Raw genomic sequence first — 16,717 nt, 5'->3', positions numbered from 1 at the left:
TATTATGGGTTTTAAAGTTCGTGGTTTATTTGGTTTAACTTTTAAATGTTTTAGAAGTGTTAAGAAAGGGTAAGTGTGTATTTTATAATTTTTGCTGAAGCAGACCAGGACAAGATAAAGATGTCCCTACTTTTATTCATCTTCACGTCCACCTCGACAGGTTAAACTTCAACCCCTGATGGCAAAACTCATATGTGGCCATTCGTGTTTCTATGCATAACCTCAATAACACAGCAACTGTTTATGAAGTTTCTTTAATCTGATAAAAAAAAGAAAGTGAAAGGTCACTTATTAGAGTTTTTCTGTAAGGGGGTAAAGTTCATTCAGTTGTCATAGTGACTTAATGAGTTCACAGGGTTATAAGTTACACGTTTATTCATTCATTCATGTCTTCATTCAATCATTTATATATTTATTGTTGATCGAAATCCATCGCACCGTCCAGCCAGTGCCTGGCCCCCGGTTACAGTGTGTGATTCCAGCGGATGCGTCCCGGTGACAGACGTGACCTCTGACCAATCAGATCGCGCAGGCTGGATTTAGGGCGGGTTCCAAACGCGGAGGTGGGATTTTAGCTACCGTCCATCTTCAGCTACATTACAGTGAGCGAGCTTGTCGAAAAGAAAACACAATTTGGAAGTAAAGAAGATTTTCTGGAAATAGTTTTTTGGCCGTATTTGAAAAAAGACAAACGAAAGTCCATACCCTAGGTAAATGTCGTAAACAAGTATGAAATATAGATGCTCGGGTTGACCCAGTTTCCCTTTTTCCTAAATTTGGCTAGCTTAGCCGCTAGCTAGCATTTTTATACATTAGCTAGCCAGACTGTTAGCCACATTAGCCAGCAGGTTAACGAATTTGAACGGTTTCTGATATGTTGTGTATTTTCACAATGCAAAACCACCATATACAAGCTGTACTGCACCCCAATGTGATGATGCATGAGAATGAAATCCAACCATAAACTCGCTCCGTGGCGGTTTGTTTTTAAACGGACTAGATAGGAACCGAGCGAGGTGGACGAGCTAAGCAACTGGCTAGTATTAACGTTAGCCTCAGTAACGTTTGCTGGCTAGGTGGCTAATTTTAGCTGACAACCATGCCAGTCACATCGGTAACATTAGCAGCATCAGCTGCATCCACGGGCATATAATGTTAGATAAACCGCCAAGCTGTGTTCGAATCCGGACTTTATCTATGTAGCTGACGTTAACCTGGCAGCTAGCTGGAGTAAACGTCTGTCCCACTCTCTGGACGCTGCTGTGCTCCACTGATGGATCTGCTGGAGTGATCTTTGTGTTGTTTAAACTATCTTTAAACGCACGTGTTGTTTCCTTTGCACAGCAAACTCGGTGACAGACGGAATGTGGACATTGTCGTAGTCAGAGCCATGGCTGACAAGAGAAAACTTCAAGGTAAGACTTGCTGAAACTGTCATCAGTAATGTGGCACACGATCCATCCCACTGGCATCTTGCACACACTGGACTTCATCCACCTACGTTTTATGTGTTTGTGTGTTGTGAGGGACTTTTGGTTCAGATTTATACACAGCACTGTTGTACCACATCTTTTTACCTCCACAGGTGAGATCGACAGATGTTTGAAAAAAGTAGCCGAAGGTGTAGAACAGTTTGAAGATATCTGGCAAAAGGTAACACATCCAATCACTGTGCATTTATTTGCTGTTCTGTTTCAAAAAATTAATGTCAACATCACTTATAATATCTCATTTATTTCATATTTTAGCTCCACAATGCAGCCAACGCAAACCAGAAGGAAAAATATGAGGCTGACCTCAAGAAAGAGATTAAAAAACTACAGGTAAGACAAGATAAAATTACACATTTCCTACATCTGCACTCTTCATCAGTAGTGAAATTGGAAATCGGCTTTAATATTTTCTCTGGCTTGTGCTCTTCCCAGCGATTGCGAGATCAGATAAAAACATGGGTGGCCTCAAACGAAATCAAAGACAAAAGGCAGCTAGTCGAGAACCGCAAACTTATAGAGACGGTATGGCTCTTTATTCTGCTTTTTTTGTGGTTGTGCAAATTTTGTCTCTTGAAAATATGTAACTAAACAAGTCCTTGTGCGATTTTTACTTGTCTTAGCAAATGGAGCGGTTCAAGGTGGTGGAACGTGAAACAAAAACAAAAGCTTACTCTAAAGAAGGCTTGGGGCTCGCTCAGAAAGTGGATCCAGCTCAGAGGGAAAAGGAGGAAACGGGACAGTGGCTAACGGTAATACCAACTTTCTTCACCTCTTTTAGTTATGGTTGCCTGAAATTTTATTGCAATGAAGGTGAACAAGATATGTGAAGTCATCAGTAAAATAAACTATTAAGAACTTACAAACTGTTTATTTTGAATACAGCAGTTTTATTAATAATGTGTTATGAATGATAATTTTGGTTAAAACCATTAACATTCTTTTTTCTGACCTCTTCCTCTTCTGCAGAATACGATAGACACTCTAAATATGCAGGTGGATCAGTTTGAAAGTGAGGTGGAGTCTCTGTCAGTTCAGACGAGAAAGAAGAAGGGTGATAAAGACGTAAGTTACATGCAAAACATTTGTGTTTGTACATATCTAGTGTATTATAGCATGGTAAAAGTTCTGCTGAAATTTAACATACTTCTCCTTTCTGTCATCTAGAAGCAAGAACGTATTGATGAGCTCAAGCGGTTGATTGAGAGGCATAGATTCCACATTCGTATGTTGGAGACCATTTTACGAATGCTGGACAATGACTCTGTGCCGGTGGATTCAATCCAGAAGATCAAGGATGATGTTGACTACTACATCGATTCGTCCCAAGACCCAGACTTTGAGGAGAATGAGTTCCTCTATGATGACTTGGACCTGGAAGATATCCGTAAGTAGAGCACTGCTTAGTGTAGGGATGATGATGTTATTCATTTACAGAGCAGAATTTGAGTGGGGATGAGTTGAGGGGGTGGTGGCTGGAATGACAACTTTTGATGTTTGTCTCTGTTTCATCTTTTACTTGTAGCTGCAGCATTAGTTGCAACTTCTCCATCAGGTCAGGGAAATGTGGAAGATGAGATGTATCTCCATTCCAGCAGCACTCCCACTTCCACCACCTCTTCTTCACCCATCCCTCCATCACCAGCCACTTGCACTGCTGTAAGTTCTTGTCTTTTTTTATCATTAAAAATTTCTTGTGAGAATGTTAACAGGATGCTGGGTAGACAAAGTACACTATTTTAGTTTTGCACACATTCCTTCTGTTACGTTTGCATTAATTTAACATTTCTACAAGCCCCATTGTGTTTTAATCAACTTGCTGGTTTGCTGACTCAATGTTTCAAAAGTGGAATGTCATATCAAGGTATCTCCTCCTATAGGAGAACTCAGAGGACGATAAGAAAAGGGGACGGTCGACAGACAGTGAAGTAAGTCAGGTGAGAGGTTCTCATCTGTTGTGTGTCAGAAATTAAGAGTTTAGTGCAGCACTCTTCATCCATGGTCCAGGAGATGGTGGCTGATGGGTTTTGGCCTCTCAGCCACTGAAATGGAACACATTTCCTCTGGGACCATGGTAGGAGACTTTTGATGTAGTTTGCACCATCTCCTGCATATGTGGACCTCCATAAATTACAGTAAAATTGGTCTTAGTGCACTTTGTTCTGCTGTAGTTGACCTCTGCAATTGTTTTGTCTAAAATGCCTCTTCCTGGTGCTCTGTCATTTTCAGTCGCCTGTGAAGAACGGCACCCCATCTTTGCTATCTTCCTTCTCTTCCTCCTCCACCTCTGGGTCTTCCTCATCCTCCTCCCTGGTGTCCATGGCGAGTGTTGTCGGAGGCATTACTCCAGTGCCCACGAGCAGCAGTTTAATAGGAAGCTTCAGCAGTGCGGTGCAGCAACATCAGCATCAACCTGCACAACAGCAACAACAGCCTCAGCCACCAAACCAACCGCCGCAACCACAGCAGCAGCCACCTCAGACAAAACCTTCAGTCCCCTCAAACAACACCCCCAGCCCGCCCAGCAACCCTCTACTCCCAGCCTCCACCTCTCCCTCTCTCCTTACATCTGGCACACCCAGTTCATCAGCTCCCAACTCTCAGCCTCAGACTACACCAGGGCCCAGTCCGGCATCCAGTTTGGGACTCGGGCTTGGACTAGGATTGAGCAAAGTTGGCATAACGGGGACCAACAGTGCCAACCAGATACCTGGTTTAAGCCTGGTTGGCCATCCCACTCCTCTCAACACAATGGCAGGGCTCCTTTCGGGCTCCACACCTGCCCCTTACGCTCAGGCAGCAGCATCGGGAGGTTTGGGTTTGAGCAGCACCCCTCAGTCCAGCATTTCAGTGGAGAGCAGCACTTCCATCCCTACCTCTGGCTCCAGTGGAGTCACCACCAACGGGGCGGGGACAGGGCTTGGATTACTAGGTACCAGCCCAGCTCACAACTCTCTGAGTGGGAGTATTCTGGGTCTTATTCCTGGGCAAAGTGTGGCCCCAGGTGCCTCGCAGGTGCCGCCTAGTACTGTCAGCACTACCTCTGGTGTTGTCGGCATGATGGGAGGAAATGGTGGAAATGTCGGTGTGGTCGGAGGAGTAGGAGTGAACGCTGCTCCTGCAAGACCACCGAGTGGACTCAAGCAAAATGGAAGCACAAGTATGTGAACTCGTTACTCCTGGCTGTATGGGACTATTCTCATCTGTGTAAGTAAATTATGAGGGATGCTTTTCTAACCTTCCCTCACCTGCCATCAGGTTACAGTGCAGTAGTAGCAGAGAGCTCCACAGAATCAGCTCTGAGTACACCGAGCCAATCACAAAGCAGCCAACCCTCATCTCTCAGTTCCTCAACCAGTCAACCGTAAGTTATTCGTTGTCTACTTCATCGGAGTCCTGAAACTTGCTGGACTACTTCTTGTTCTTTAATGACAGCATGTAACTTTGTCTTAATTTTGTTCCCACTTTACTTGGTGCAGGATGGACAATGGTCCCAGTTTAATCAGCTCCATCACGCTGCCTCCCAGCTCTCCGTCCCCCTCATTCTCAGACAGCACACCTGGAGGTGGGAGTCTTCTTAATGGGCCCCACTCCTACACACAGGCCACTGAGGGCCTCAAGGTGAGCTGAGCCAGGAAGGCAGAGTTGGGACATGTTGCCTGACACTGTGTCTTAGTCATAGGCTTTTGTCAGAGACACTTAATTGTCTAATTGAGCCAGAATTTGTCGTGAGGACAGATTAGTCAGGTGTGGCAGCAACTTCTTAAGCTCACTACACGCAGAGATTTGTTAGACTGGTTGAAAACTGGTTGACGTGAAAAAGATTTGAAGCTGTAAAGTCTATGATCATAGTACAAAGATATCTTATCAGTACTAAGTCTGTATGAAAATTAAGAGTTGGCATCCCTTACTGCTTCCTCACTAAAATAATTCCCAGGAAGACCCGATGCTCTCACACTTAACCAGGGAGCTGGATTGTTTTTCAATGAACAAAAAACACATTTGGTATTCATAGTTTACCAGGTACTTTTGTCTGGTAGATTAATGAAGAACGTCAATATCCTTGGCTGTAAATAGTATTGTTAAAAGATCCCAGGCTGCCCTGGCGTGGAGTCACATTTATACAAAACACAGTGGCCAGTGGCACATTTAAGTAGAGTAAAAATAGCTCTTTACCAATATTTATTTTTCTGTTCAGTGCAAACTCCAAGAAAAATAAATTGAAACCTGAGGGCAGTCTGCAAGTATACATTACTGTGACGTAACATTGGTTGACTCTGGGTCAGTGTATCCAGTGCAGGTCATTGTTAAGAACAATTAATGGCTATGGCTGAAGAAATTCTTCACAATTTTTTTTTCTGTTTGAGGTCCATGTAGCAGTTGAACTTGTGGTTTATCTCTCTTTGTTTTCCTGCAGAGGCAGTTCTTTTCAATCTAATTTTACTGCATCTCATGGTATCTCCACCTTGTTTCCCCCTCAGGCTCCTGAGCCTCTCAGTTCTCTGAAAGCGATGGCTGAGAGAGCAGCACTGGGTTCAGGCCTGGATGGAGAGATTCCTAACCTGCACCTGACAGACAGAGGTCGGAATGGTCAGGCATCATTTCTACACTGATTTACCCCAAAGATATTATCTTCCACACTATGAATATCACATGTACACTTGCCTGTTAGAGTGAAGTGTATTAACTCCAAAGCAACTTGTTACATCTTAAGCAGTAAATGATGCAGAAAGTGTTACAAGCATAGTAAATAGGGTTGAATTAGTAGTATGAGGTGGTTCTGCAGTCTATGTTTGTGTAAGTGACATTGTTTTTCTTCATCATGTAGACATCTTCTCTGGTTCGTCTGCGGCGCCTGGCACGCCTGCTGCACCTCAGCCATCCGTGTCGGAAGTCAGCATTCCCCCGTCACTCGGAGTCTGTCCACTGGGCCCCACCCCTCTCCCCAAAGACCAGCTGTACCAGCAGGCCATGCAGGAGTCCGCCTGGACACACATGCCACATCCCTCAGACTCTGAGAGGATCAGGTAAAGTTATCTCTGTTTTTACATGATGCACATTAGATGTTTTTATGACTTAAAACAAATACACAGGAATCTGACTCATTGATAGGCCTTTGACTTCTTCACAAGAATTTCACAAATTCACTTTAATCATTTTTTAATTATAATACATCGATTATTAATATATTCTTAAAGGTCCAGTGTGTAAGATTTAGGTGAAAGGGAACTATTGGCAGAAATTTTATGTAGAATAATCCTCATGATGTTTTCACTAGTTAATTTCATCTAAATTGTATCAATTGTAGTTTTCTTTACCCCAGAAAAGGCCGTTTGTATTCAAATACTTTATATGTACATCGAGGGGACCCTCTCTATGGAGGCCACCATGTTTTTTACATTAGTCCAGACTGGACAAACTAACACCTTTTGAGTTTTTATGACAATTAAAGGCTACCACAGTTTCTTTTTCATGTTTATATGGAGAGGGTGAGGTGAGGGGTGTTCAGCTGGACCAAGCAATTTCAACACTAGATATCACAAAATTCTACACACTGTACCTTTAAGTAAATGATCTACACATCTTTTACCGCATATTTGAATTATATATCTAGTTTTAAATCCCTAAAAAGACCAAACCAACTATTGATTTCATGTTATCAAATATTTGTAGTGCAACCAAAGTCTGCTGCAGCTTATTCCACATCAGTGAGCTTCACTGTTGACTTAAGTTTTAATTATGAACATTAGCTTTGTAGTTCATTTATAGTCTGTGGTTGAAAACAGTACTAAACAATGCACAACTTACACCTGTTGGTTATATTTTCTAAAAAAAACAAATCAGAATCATCAGATGATGTATCCCTCCAACACACACAAATCAATATTATTAGAAATAATTTTAGAGGAGGAGAATCATATACAGTCGGGTGAAAATCAGTTGATGATCTTCTTAACATACAACCTGAAAGCTGCCCACAGGATTTTATGGTCACTCAAATTTGCCTTTACTTAATGTTTGTGTCTAGTATTGATTAATTCAGTGCCTGTGAGAAATGAATCCCTTCATATCCATATTTTGCAAACAAAGCGGTGCAGTGTCTTTCTGTCGCTTATTGCTGAAAAGTTCTGAGATCAGCGTCCCAATTTGGCTTAGTCAAACTGGTTGCCATGGAAATACTGAAGAAATAAAAATTTAATGAGACCCTAAATATCAAAAGGCACCGCTCCACTATCTGAGTTAGTGTTCTGCTCTCGAAAAGGAAATAATTACAGAGAGACATACAGATATGGACGTCATCCCCTTGCATTATATGATGTGGGAATAAGAACATTTCAAGTTTTATCCATAATAGAAATAATTTAACACAAACTGTATCTTTCAGTCAGTGTTCTTAAGCCTCTGGTGACAGCCGTAACCAAAAGGAATTCATTCAAGGAATTGTTCATGTTCATCCATCGGTCCCATTCTCACGATGTCGCTGGAACGCTTTTAGGGAATTTCCTACCGTTTGGGGAGATTTAGAAAATGGTGCCCAAACGTCAAGGTCACTGTGACCTCACAAAACACACTTGGGCCATAACTCAAAAATCATTCACTAATTATGTTATTTGGATAAAATGACGAAGCGATGACATTTTTATATCCATCATCTTTACTGTGACATAACGTTCTGGGAAAAATCTGGTCACTATTCAACACAACAGAAAGGGAAGGCATGACCATATTTCCTACAACTTGACTGGTTGGCACAGGCATACAGACATCGACCGAGGGAAGCCTTGATTTATTATGTTGTAGTTTTGTTACTGATTGTTCTTCTGTCCTAAAGGCAATACCTGATGAGGAACCCGTGTCCGACCTTGCCCTTCCATCATCAGATACCACCGCACCACTCTGACTCCATAGAGTTCTACCAGAGGCTGTCCACAGAAACTCTCTTTTTCATCTTCTACTACCTGGAGGTAAGCACACACCCACTCCAGAATTACTCCCAGTGAAGCTTTACAGTTCTTTTTGCCTTTTCTCCATGACATACTTTTTCTTTTTTTCTTAATGGTTTCTCTGACGTCCTCTCAGGGCACCAAGGCTCAGTATCTGTCAGCCAAGGCTCTGAAGAAGCAATCATGGAGGTTTCACACCAAGTATATGATGTGGTTCCAGAGGCACGAGGAGCCCAAGACTATCACAGACGAGTTTGAACAGGTGAAGCGTCACCTCCACAGAACCTGAATCTTGTCTGTTGGGTGTTTCTGGGTCATTAATGACTGTTCTCTCCTCTCTGCTGTTCTTCCAGGGCACTTACATTTACTTTGACTACGAGAAATGGGGCCAGAGGAAGAAGGAGGGGTTCACCTTCGAGTATAGGTACCTCGAAGACAGAGACCTGCAGTGACAAACTGCGGGACACGAAAGGACAGAGAGAGACAAAACGTGCTGCTGTTGACATTCCGAGACTGAACTCCAAACTGTGGATAGAGATTGTGATGTGTAGTAGAAACCCTCTCCTGAATCGGAGACTGGTGTCTGTATAGGCTGAATCTCAACGTGAAGCTCTTGCTCCTCGTGTAGTGCTTTGATTTTGGACAAAAATGCCCCATGGGCCTGATCCGATGCGTCGCGCTGCACAAGCTGGGAGGGTTCTCATTAGAGGTCTGCGTTTGTGCCTGTCTGTGTGCACACTCAGTTTGTGGCATTAGGAAAGCCTACCCCATGCATGTTTCTCATGTTTTTGTTTTCTTTTTCCGTTTCAACGAGATTCTCTGTACCACCTACCCAACATGAGCCTGGAAGCCTTTGACTTGACACAAAACCTTGGATTTGATTAAGTATACTGCCCATCTTGTATTTACTGTAACTTGGTGGTTTAGAATGGGAACATACAGTGAATATTTAGTCATGGTGTGTAGGAACGGCTTCTTTTAAGACCCTATGATGCCTGTTGAACATGGTCACTATTAGAGATAGTGAGCAGTTATCAATAGTTTTATTGATATTGTCTTGGTCGATTAAAACGCTGATTGAGAGTGACCACAGGGCCTCTCCCTGTGACAGGGAAAGAGTCCTTATTGGACATGGATTAAATTGCTATGCAATTGAACTGGTCTCTGACTCCCTCTCTTTACAAATAAAATGTTCTTAAGTTAACCTGTCATAGAAAATGCATTATTATGTTTGTGACAAAATAAAAAATTCTTAGAATAAATTTTAACTTAAGAGTTTGAGACATGAATTTACTTGATGTTTGGTTCTTTTACTTCTAATCAGTCCCAATGAAAAATGCCACATGGAGCATAGTGAATGTACTCTTAATTATTCTTAAGATAATAAGTTTGCTTTGAGTCAGCTTCCCACCTCAAGTTAAGGTCTTATTCTATTTCTATTGATGTTAGGTCATCCTAAAATCCACTGTGTTCAATTTACCACCTGATATTTTCAGTGAAACACCCTATACAGTGAATGTGCACTGACAAACTTGTTTACATGTAGAAAAACAGAAATCCTGGTGGTGGATTTAACTTGTGGGTCGAGCAGGAAATGTCTCGTCTGCTGTGGTTGTTCATGTGCTACCCTGAAGAACAATGAAATATTATCTGGTCCTGGATCAGTTTGTGGGACGGATCTTAACTTTTTGGAGCAGTTTGAATGGGGAGAGTGTTAAACTGAATATTTTTTCCATTGAAGCAACCATGAAAACTTAACATCTGTACTGCAGTTACAATCTTATGTTGTGATTTGTTTTCAGGCTTCTGGGGGGGGGGGGACAAAAAAAGAAGATAAAATACAGTAAAGTTATGAGAGATTTGCCTTTTATAGATTCTATTTTTGGGGGTTTTAAGGTTTTCAGAAAGGGAAGGTCAGTGAAGAAATTGCTAAAAATGTGAATTTCAAGACGTATTTACAATTTTTCTCATCACAGTTCTGCATGGGAGATGTCATAAAATGGGGTCATAAACAGGATTGTACTATTTCAATAAATCCTTTTAAGAAAGTACAAGTCAGTGTGTGGTGTAAAGTCCTGTCATTACTACAGGGAACATGGATTCATCTATTTTCTAAGCTTTAGAAAAAGTTTAAATTGATGGATGTCACCACAGTTTTTACGGGAGGCGTGGATTTGTTTTTTAGAGCCTGACGAGACTTATTCAAGTAATACGACCAACCGCGAGTTAATGGTTTCAAATTTGACGTGTGCAGTTATTTGTAGAAAATTGATTTTAAAAGCACGGTGTAATGAGTAAAAACTTCCTTCACGCTTTGTCAAATTATCACATTTTATTAAAATGGAAAAATCAAAACTTAATAACTAAAATACAGGACAAAGCACAATGTCATATGAATTTGTAAATAAACTGAACTAACACTTGCTGTGTTGAGTGCAACTGCCCACATGCCAGATAACTGTGTGTGTGTGTGGGAGAGTCTTTACATCTTAGAGTCCTTCTTGACTTTCAGGAACTCTGCCATATTCGAGAAATATTTCTGGTTGGCTTCAGCCACCTTCTTCTCTGCAGCCTGTGGGTTCACAATCTCCAGCCCCTGAGGACAACCACAGCAGCAAAACATTGTTGGATAAACATAAACCAGCAATCTTCTCAGCAGACATTGGATTAAAGAGAAAACATTGTTTTTTACCTGTAGAGGAGTGAACGCTACACTGGAGCTGGTTCCTGACGAGCGATCTCTGACTGTCGACTTTCCTCCGTATGTCATGCTCTGCTTCTGCAATGTCCTCTGTTGTAAAAATAAAAATAGCAGAGGCATTAGAAATCAGGACAAATGTTTCATATGCCGTTGTTAGGAATTTAAATCCATAGTTAATGTGTTTACCTGGAGGGATTTGGAGATTCTGGCTTTGGTGGCATCGTTAACCTGAGCCTGCCTGACGCGCCCGCTGCCGCTCTTCCCCAGCTGACCCAGACTGAAGCCCAGATCCTCTTGATATGCATCATCTTCAATCTGCAAAAACACGTCAAAGGTAAGCTCAAGATCACACTGCATTGTCTTCTTGAAAGATCAAAAACCATTATCCAGGTTTCCAAGAAAAACATTTTATTACAAGCAAACAGGCATTACATGCTGAGTATTACATGCTGAGTATTACATGCTAAGTATTTTCACATTATATATGTTTCACCGTATCTCAAGTGACTACTTAGTAAATACTAGTTTTCTTCAATACTGTGTCTTATAGTGATGTACGCAGTTCTGGAACACTGGTGCGATAATGTATGATAGAAATTAGCTTTGTTCCTGATATTTTTTAAGTTGGGAGTTTTCTTGCACTGGAGTGAAATCAGACCGCTCACTAGCGTTTCCTCTTTCCTGGTAAAACCACAGTTTCTGTAAACTGGAGCGAGAGTCATAGCAAGGACAAGAGACAGTGAAAGCATTAAACCGTATCTTGCTTCAATTGTCTCTGGCACAAAGTTTGAAATTAAAATTCTGATTCTTGGCTGACATACTATAACTAACTGTCCCAGTTGTTTTGTCTATCAGAATCAGTTCATATTTGAATGTTCTGAAAAGGGATCAGTGTTTCTGTATTTGACGTGTAATCTTTTAAACTACTTTCATAAACATTTTGATTTTGTCATCATGAAAATCACTTTCCTGAGTATAAGATGTTCTACAGGACTTATATGCAACAGACAACAATAAATATACTGTAACATTATATTGCTTTATATATATATATATATATATATATATATATATATATATATATATACGTATCCACTGACCTCTGCGAAGGTCATCCTGTTGGCGTGTTTCCTGATCTCAGTCAGCCCGAGACGCTCCTTCATCTTGCGATACCTGCAGAAGAAGAGATGAGATGAGCAGCAGAGAGCACATTTTATATTTTTATTCACTTGTAGTTGACGGTGATATTCTAAACTTGGCTGTGCAAGTTATGTAAGACTCTTGTCTTCCATCATCCTGCACGGCCTTGTGCTTTGTTCTGCTCTCAGTTGTTACACAATGTTTCCTTTTATTTTGTTCTGGAAATAAAAGTCAGTTCACTCTCTGTAAAATTCTTCTATTAAGACCTTTAGATTTCATTTAGAAATTTGTTCTAAAAGCATCTCCCCTCTGTCCTCGTGGTCTTTGTGACAAGGCAAGTCAGTGTTTTATGTTGCTGACAGGTTGCGTACCTCCTTCCTCCTCTCTTCTTCCTCTGTCCATCCAGTGGAGCCGGCAGAGGCTTGACCTGCTTCACTGGTGGTGGTTCCTGCCATTTATCAAACTTTCTCTCTATCTCTTCTTTTAGATCATAGCCAACCTGAGGAGGAAAAAAAGACAAGATTTAAAAAAAAAAAAATTTTTTTAAACTTTATGACAAGTTACAATTTCTTATAGGAAAGTTTAAGGTTGTTAGAAATTTCTGGTCCCCCATATGTATAAATGACATAAAATAAATAAATATATATATATCAGTTCGTCTGTGTGTCTAATGGATTCATTTTGTAGCTCTTTCATTAGTATCTACACACAGATTCCGCATGAATGTGTAGAGCTATTTTCAGACATGACCTGCGGGTAAAGTCCTGAGAATTCGGTCCAGACTTTACCCGCAGTTCGCCTTTCACACAGGTATGTTTCTATGTGTATGACACCACATTTTCATTGGGAGGTATTTGCACTTGAACATTTGAGGTCACACAAACATCTCCTCTGGAGAAAGTGTGGAGAATATCCAGAGTTCAGTGCATGTCTGAAAGCAGCTTATCTGTCTTTTCTGAGAAGTCACCTTGCCGTCTGAGCTCTCATGGAAACTGTCCACTCGTGAAGCCAGCGTGCACTTTGCAGACACCAGCCGAGCTGCCTTCCTCCTGAGGTCCTGAACATAACAATGGCAGAAGCTGTTAGATAACAAAAGAAGCTGCAATGCAGGGGGGGGGGTGTAAATACATTGTTTATATTTATCTTTTTTGACTCACTGGTGGTAGTGACTGTACAACATCACAGTGGTAGATAAAGCCGGTGTGGGGAAGCAATGATGTGCTGCTGAAGCCAGACAGGGTTCTTCTCTGAGCTCCCAGCAGCATCAGATTACAGGCCGGCATCTTTGAGAGATTAGTAAGGCCGCCAGCAATACCTGAATAGAAAGGAGAAACCAGAGAAAGAAAGAGGGTGCAGAAATGAGATCAAAGTGAAAGTAATGCCAAAAATAACTGTAATCACAGAGTCCATCAACAGTTGTGACCTTTCTGTGTAATCCTGCAGTGAGTGCATATTTCTGCATGTCTCACCCATGATCTTTGCAGCTGTTGACGCTCCGACAATGATGGACAGATTTGGGGCAATGAAAGACATTCTGGACTCAACATATTCATATATCCTGTGTTTAGACTGGTTCAGCTCCAGGGCCATATCACATGCCTCCTCCAGCTGGTTCAGTTCATCCTCAGTTAGCTGTAACCTACAACCATGAAAATATAAAGAAAATAAACTTTCAGCAACACATTTTGTATGATTAAACACAGTTACATAATCTCATAATGATATGCATGTAAATAGCAGCAGAGCAGCTGACTGTGAGGACGTCAACCTGCAGAACGTAAAGCAGCACCATTTAATCAGAACAGCAGACAGACTCACCCCTGTGTGGTTGAGGCTGTGACACTGACGACCATAATAGTGGCATTGGTGAGGATTTGCTGCAGAGTCTCATTGGTTTTGCATTTCTCCAGATTGTTGCCCAGTTCCTAAGAAAAAAAAAACATTCATGTTGATTAATAACAACCTGCTGAACCTGTTCTATGTGAATAAAAATAAACAGGGTGAAGGAAAATCTGGAATAAAAGTTATTTAGATAGTGCAGCACTTGTGGGCCTTTTATTTCCATACATGCATCAATAACTACAAAAAATCTGTGCAAGTGATGCAAAAATGGTAACTATGGACATCGTGGTCTCAATCCAAAATTGTGTTTTGACAGAAAAGTTGAAAAACTCTTCTCACCTTGACTGTGCGAATGTAATCTAAAGAATCTGGAACCAGCGACTCGAGCTCCGGAAACCTCTTGGAATATTTGTCCCTTGTAAATTTGTGAATGATATCTGAAAACAAGGCAGAAAGACAAAAGATGATTTTGATTATACAGAACTAAATGAAATCCTTATTTCTTTAAAAGGTATAATCAACAGGCGACTCACTGAGCTCGTTGTCGATCTCTACTGTGAGATTATTGGCTGCTACAATCAGTCTGTATTCTGGGTCTGCTTCAACAGGACCGGAGACTAAAAGGAAACACACAAACCGTACAACACTTACAGCCAATTTACACCAGGGTGAGGAATTTGTAAAAGCTTTTCACACATCTTGACAGTTACAACATAAAACGTATTATAGAATGTCTGAAAAAACAATAAATGCTTTACACTCACCATCTGAATTCTTGCGCTGCTTTCCAATATATTCTGAAATTTTGTCAACGATCTCTGAAAACTGATCAAACAACAAGGTTATAAAAGCGATGACCAAACCTGGCATATTATTGTGTATAAATAGTGTAAAGCCCTCTCACCTGTTTGCTATTGCGGAGCTTGGCGATGGACGCAACACTCTCTGCTTTACTGTAGTCCACCTCCATCTCCTCTGGGATGTCTTCCAGTCCTCCCTCTGTCCTTCCCTGGGTCGCCTCTCCATCACTATCCCTCTCTTCTTCCTCTGGGTACAGCCCTTCCTCCCCCTCATCTCCGGCCTCCTCAAGGTCAGCCAGGAGCTCGTCCGCGAGAGACATCTGTAGACAGCAGCAGAGAATGTGAGGACAAGGAGATAACTTCCTTTATCAAGCTAAAACTTAATGCCATGGGCCGCCAGTAGTCTTGAGTGTTATTGACTGGACCCTGGCATGTGAAGTGTAGAAAAGCACTACACATCTTCTTATATAAGACCTACAGCAAAGCAGTATCAAAGTCCTTATGGGTCTGGACATAGCACAGAGATAAAACTCTTGAGAGACAGCTGTCTTCTGTCTGCAAGTACTGTTTTTCATAATGTTTTAGCCTAGTGAAATAAAGTCACTGCCCTTTATACATTACTGATATGTTGTGACGTGTTAACATTGTGTTGCAAACATTTTCATTGATTTCTCAGGGAATAATTCATGAATTTAGATGAAAAAAAGGTTTAAAATTCTGATTCTAGGTTGAAATACAAAAACTAACTGTGTCCGTTGTTTTGTTGAATGAGTTAAAAAGGTAGTAAACCAGAACTGCTTGAATATTGAAATGTTCTGAAAAGAAATCAGTGTGTGTTTCTGTATATTTGACGAGTAATTCTTAGAAGTACTTTCATTTACATTTTGATTTTGTCATCATGAAAATCCCTTTTCTGAGTGTGAAGTATGTTACAGGACTAATATGCAACAGACAACAATAAAAATACTACAACTTACATGAACATTGCAATATTAACTTAATGAAGTAATATTAACACAACATATGAATACATGTTTCTTCAAACATTTATAGCACTGTTTTTTTACCTGGAGCTTTGGCACAACACAAGGGTCCAAAACTAATATGAGGTTTTTGGTTGGATTGATGAATAAAATAAATAAAACTTTCACGCATCTTCTCCAGTTTAACTCATTATAATTTAAAAAAATTACAGACAATTTACAAAACAAGCAACTTAGAAAAACGGCGCCTTTAAAACCCATCCTGCCATTAAAGAAGGATATATCTAATCACTGTAATATTAACACAGTAATATTCAAGTAACAAGAACACTCAGTCAATAAATGGAGAAGCTAGCTGGTTGGTTGGTTAGCTATTTAAGCTTTGGAGATAATGGCTGGAGTTATAACCTCAGGATATCGTGAACCTCTCAGTCTCTCAAACTATTTCAATGAATGGAACATGAGACAATGAGAAAAACTAGAACAGAGCACTTCATGGTCGGACACAGAGTTAGTGAGGTTTTTGAATGGCTCGTGTTAGCTAGCTAGCATTAGCACACGTTTGTTGAACGTTGGCTAAACGTTTATTAAACGACGTAAACTCACCTCGACGGTTTTTCGACTAAAGACACAAAACTACTGATGATTTACTGACGCTTGAAACTCTTCAGAATAAAAGTAGCTCGGCTCGTTGGGATGAGTTTCCTCGTCAGAGTGTGGCTCAGTGTTGTTGTATCCTCAGGCGGAGGTTTCGTTTGTCGCCGACTAAATACGTACATTCCCTCGCAGGGGTTTCTGGGAAATGTAGTCAACATGC

General features: G+C 41.0%; 2 protein-coding genes across 5 annotated transcripts; one reads left to right on the top strand and one right to left on the bottom strand.

Moving 5' to 3' along the window:
• The first annotated feature begins 1 nt into the window (after nt 1).
• Nucleotides 2–9,702, top strand: cnot3a (CCR4-NOT transcription complex, subunit 3a). 4 transcript variants are annotated; one of them, XM_020092938.2, is made up of 18 exons: nt 2–710; nt 1,345–1,415; nt 1,586–1,653; nt 1,749–1,823; nt 1,926–2,015; nt 2,114–2,242; nt 2,460–2,555; nt 2,658–2,877; nt 3,016–3,149; nt 3,371–3,418; nt 3,720–4,650; nt 4,749–4,854; nt 4,970–5,111; nt 5,972–6,071; nt 6,319–6,517; nt 8,323–8,455; nt 8,571–8,696; nt 8,788–9,702. In XM_020092938.2, the coding sequence occupies exons 2-18, from the start codon at nt 1,391–1,393 to the stop codon at nt 8,884–8,886; spliced, it is 2,721 nt and encodes a 906-aa protein (XP_019948497.1). In that variant the 5' UTR covers nt 2–710; nt 1,345–1,390; the 3' UTR covers nt 8,887–9,702. The 4 variants fall into 4 exon arrangements, with proteins under 4 accessions (XP_019948497.1, XP_019948496.1, XP_019948495.1 ...); XM_020092937.2 differs by having other exon boundaries at nt 5,972–6,080; XM_020092936.2 differs by having other exon boundaries at nt 3,371–3,427.
• A 1,045-nt stretch (nt 9,703–10,747) lies between these two features.
• On the bottom strand, nt 10,748–16,684 carry prpf31 (PRP31 pre-mRNA processing factor 31 homolog (yeast)). Its single transcript, XM_020093029.2, has 14 exons — nt 16,507–16,684; nt 15,022–15,237; nt 14,882–14,942; nt 14,651–14,734; nt 14,457–14,554; nt 14,094–14,200; nt 13,745–13,914; nt 13,433–13,590; nt 13,243–13,332; nt 12,647–12,774; nt 12,236–12,308; nt 11,322–11,450; nt 11,127–11,225; nt 10,748–11,030 (listed from the first exon to the last, which is right to left on the bottom strand). The coding sequence occupies exons 2-14, from the start codon at nt 15,235–15,237 to the stop codon at nt 10,917–10,919; spliced, it is 1,527 nt and encodes a 508-aa protein (XP_019948588.1). The 5' UTR covers nt 16,507–16,684; the 3' UTR covers nt 10,748–10,916.
• Nucleotides 16,685–16,717: the final 33 nt, after the last annotated feature.

This window comes from Paralichthys olivaceus, chromosome 13 (assembly GCF_024713975.1).
Source record: "Paralichthys olivaceus isolate ysfri-2021 chromosome 13, ASM2471397v2, whole genome shotgun sequence".
In the NCBI taxonomy this organism is placed as follows: Eukaryota; Metazoa; Chordata; class Actinopteri; order Pleuronectiformes; family Paralichthyidae; genus Paralichthys; species Paralichthys olivaceus.
Note: the sequence above shows the minus strand (reverse complement) of the source record. Positions and strands in the feature narration are given on the sequence as shown.

What these genes read in the sequence shown, in the direction of transcription:
- cnot3a (XM_020092934.2), top strand. Translation starts at nt 1,391, where the DNA reads ATGGCTGACAAGAGAAAACTTCAAG. An exon ending in TTGAAGATATCTGGCAAAAG is followed by an intron (nt 1,654 to 1,748) that starts GTAACACATCCA and finishes TTCATATTTTAG; the next exon opens with CTCCACAATGCAGCCAACGC. An exon ending in GACAGACAGAGGTCGGAATG is followed by an intron (nt 6,081 to 6,318) that starts GTCAGGCATCAT and finishes TTCATCATGTAG; the next exon opens with ACATCTTCTCTGGTTCGTCT.
- prpf31 (XM_020093029.2), bottom strand. Translation starts at nt 15,237, where the DNA reads ATGTCTCTCGCGGACGAGCTCCTGGCTGACCTTGAGGAGGCCGGAGAT. An exon ending in ACAGCCTCAACCACACAGGG is followed by an intron (nt 13,915 to 14,093) that starts GTGAGTCTGTCT and finishes TCATGGTTGTAG; the next exon opens with GTTACAGCTAACTGAGGATG. An exon ending in ACAGGATGACCTTCGCAGAG is followed by an intron (nt 11,451 to 12,235) that starts GTCAGTGGATAC and finishes GTGTTTTTGCAG; the next exon opens with ATTGAAGATGATGCATATCA.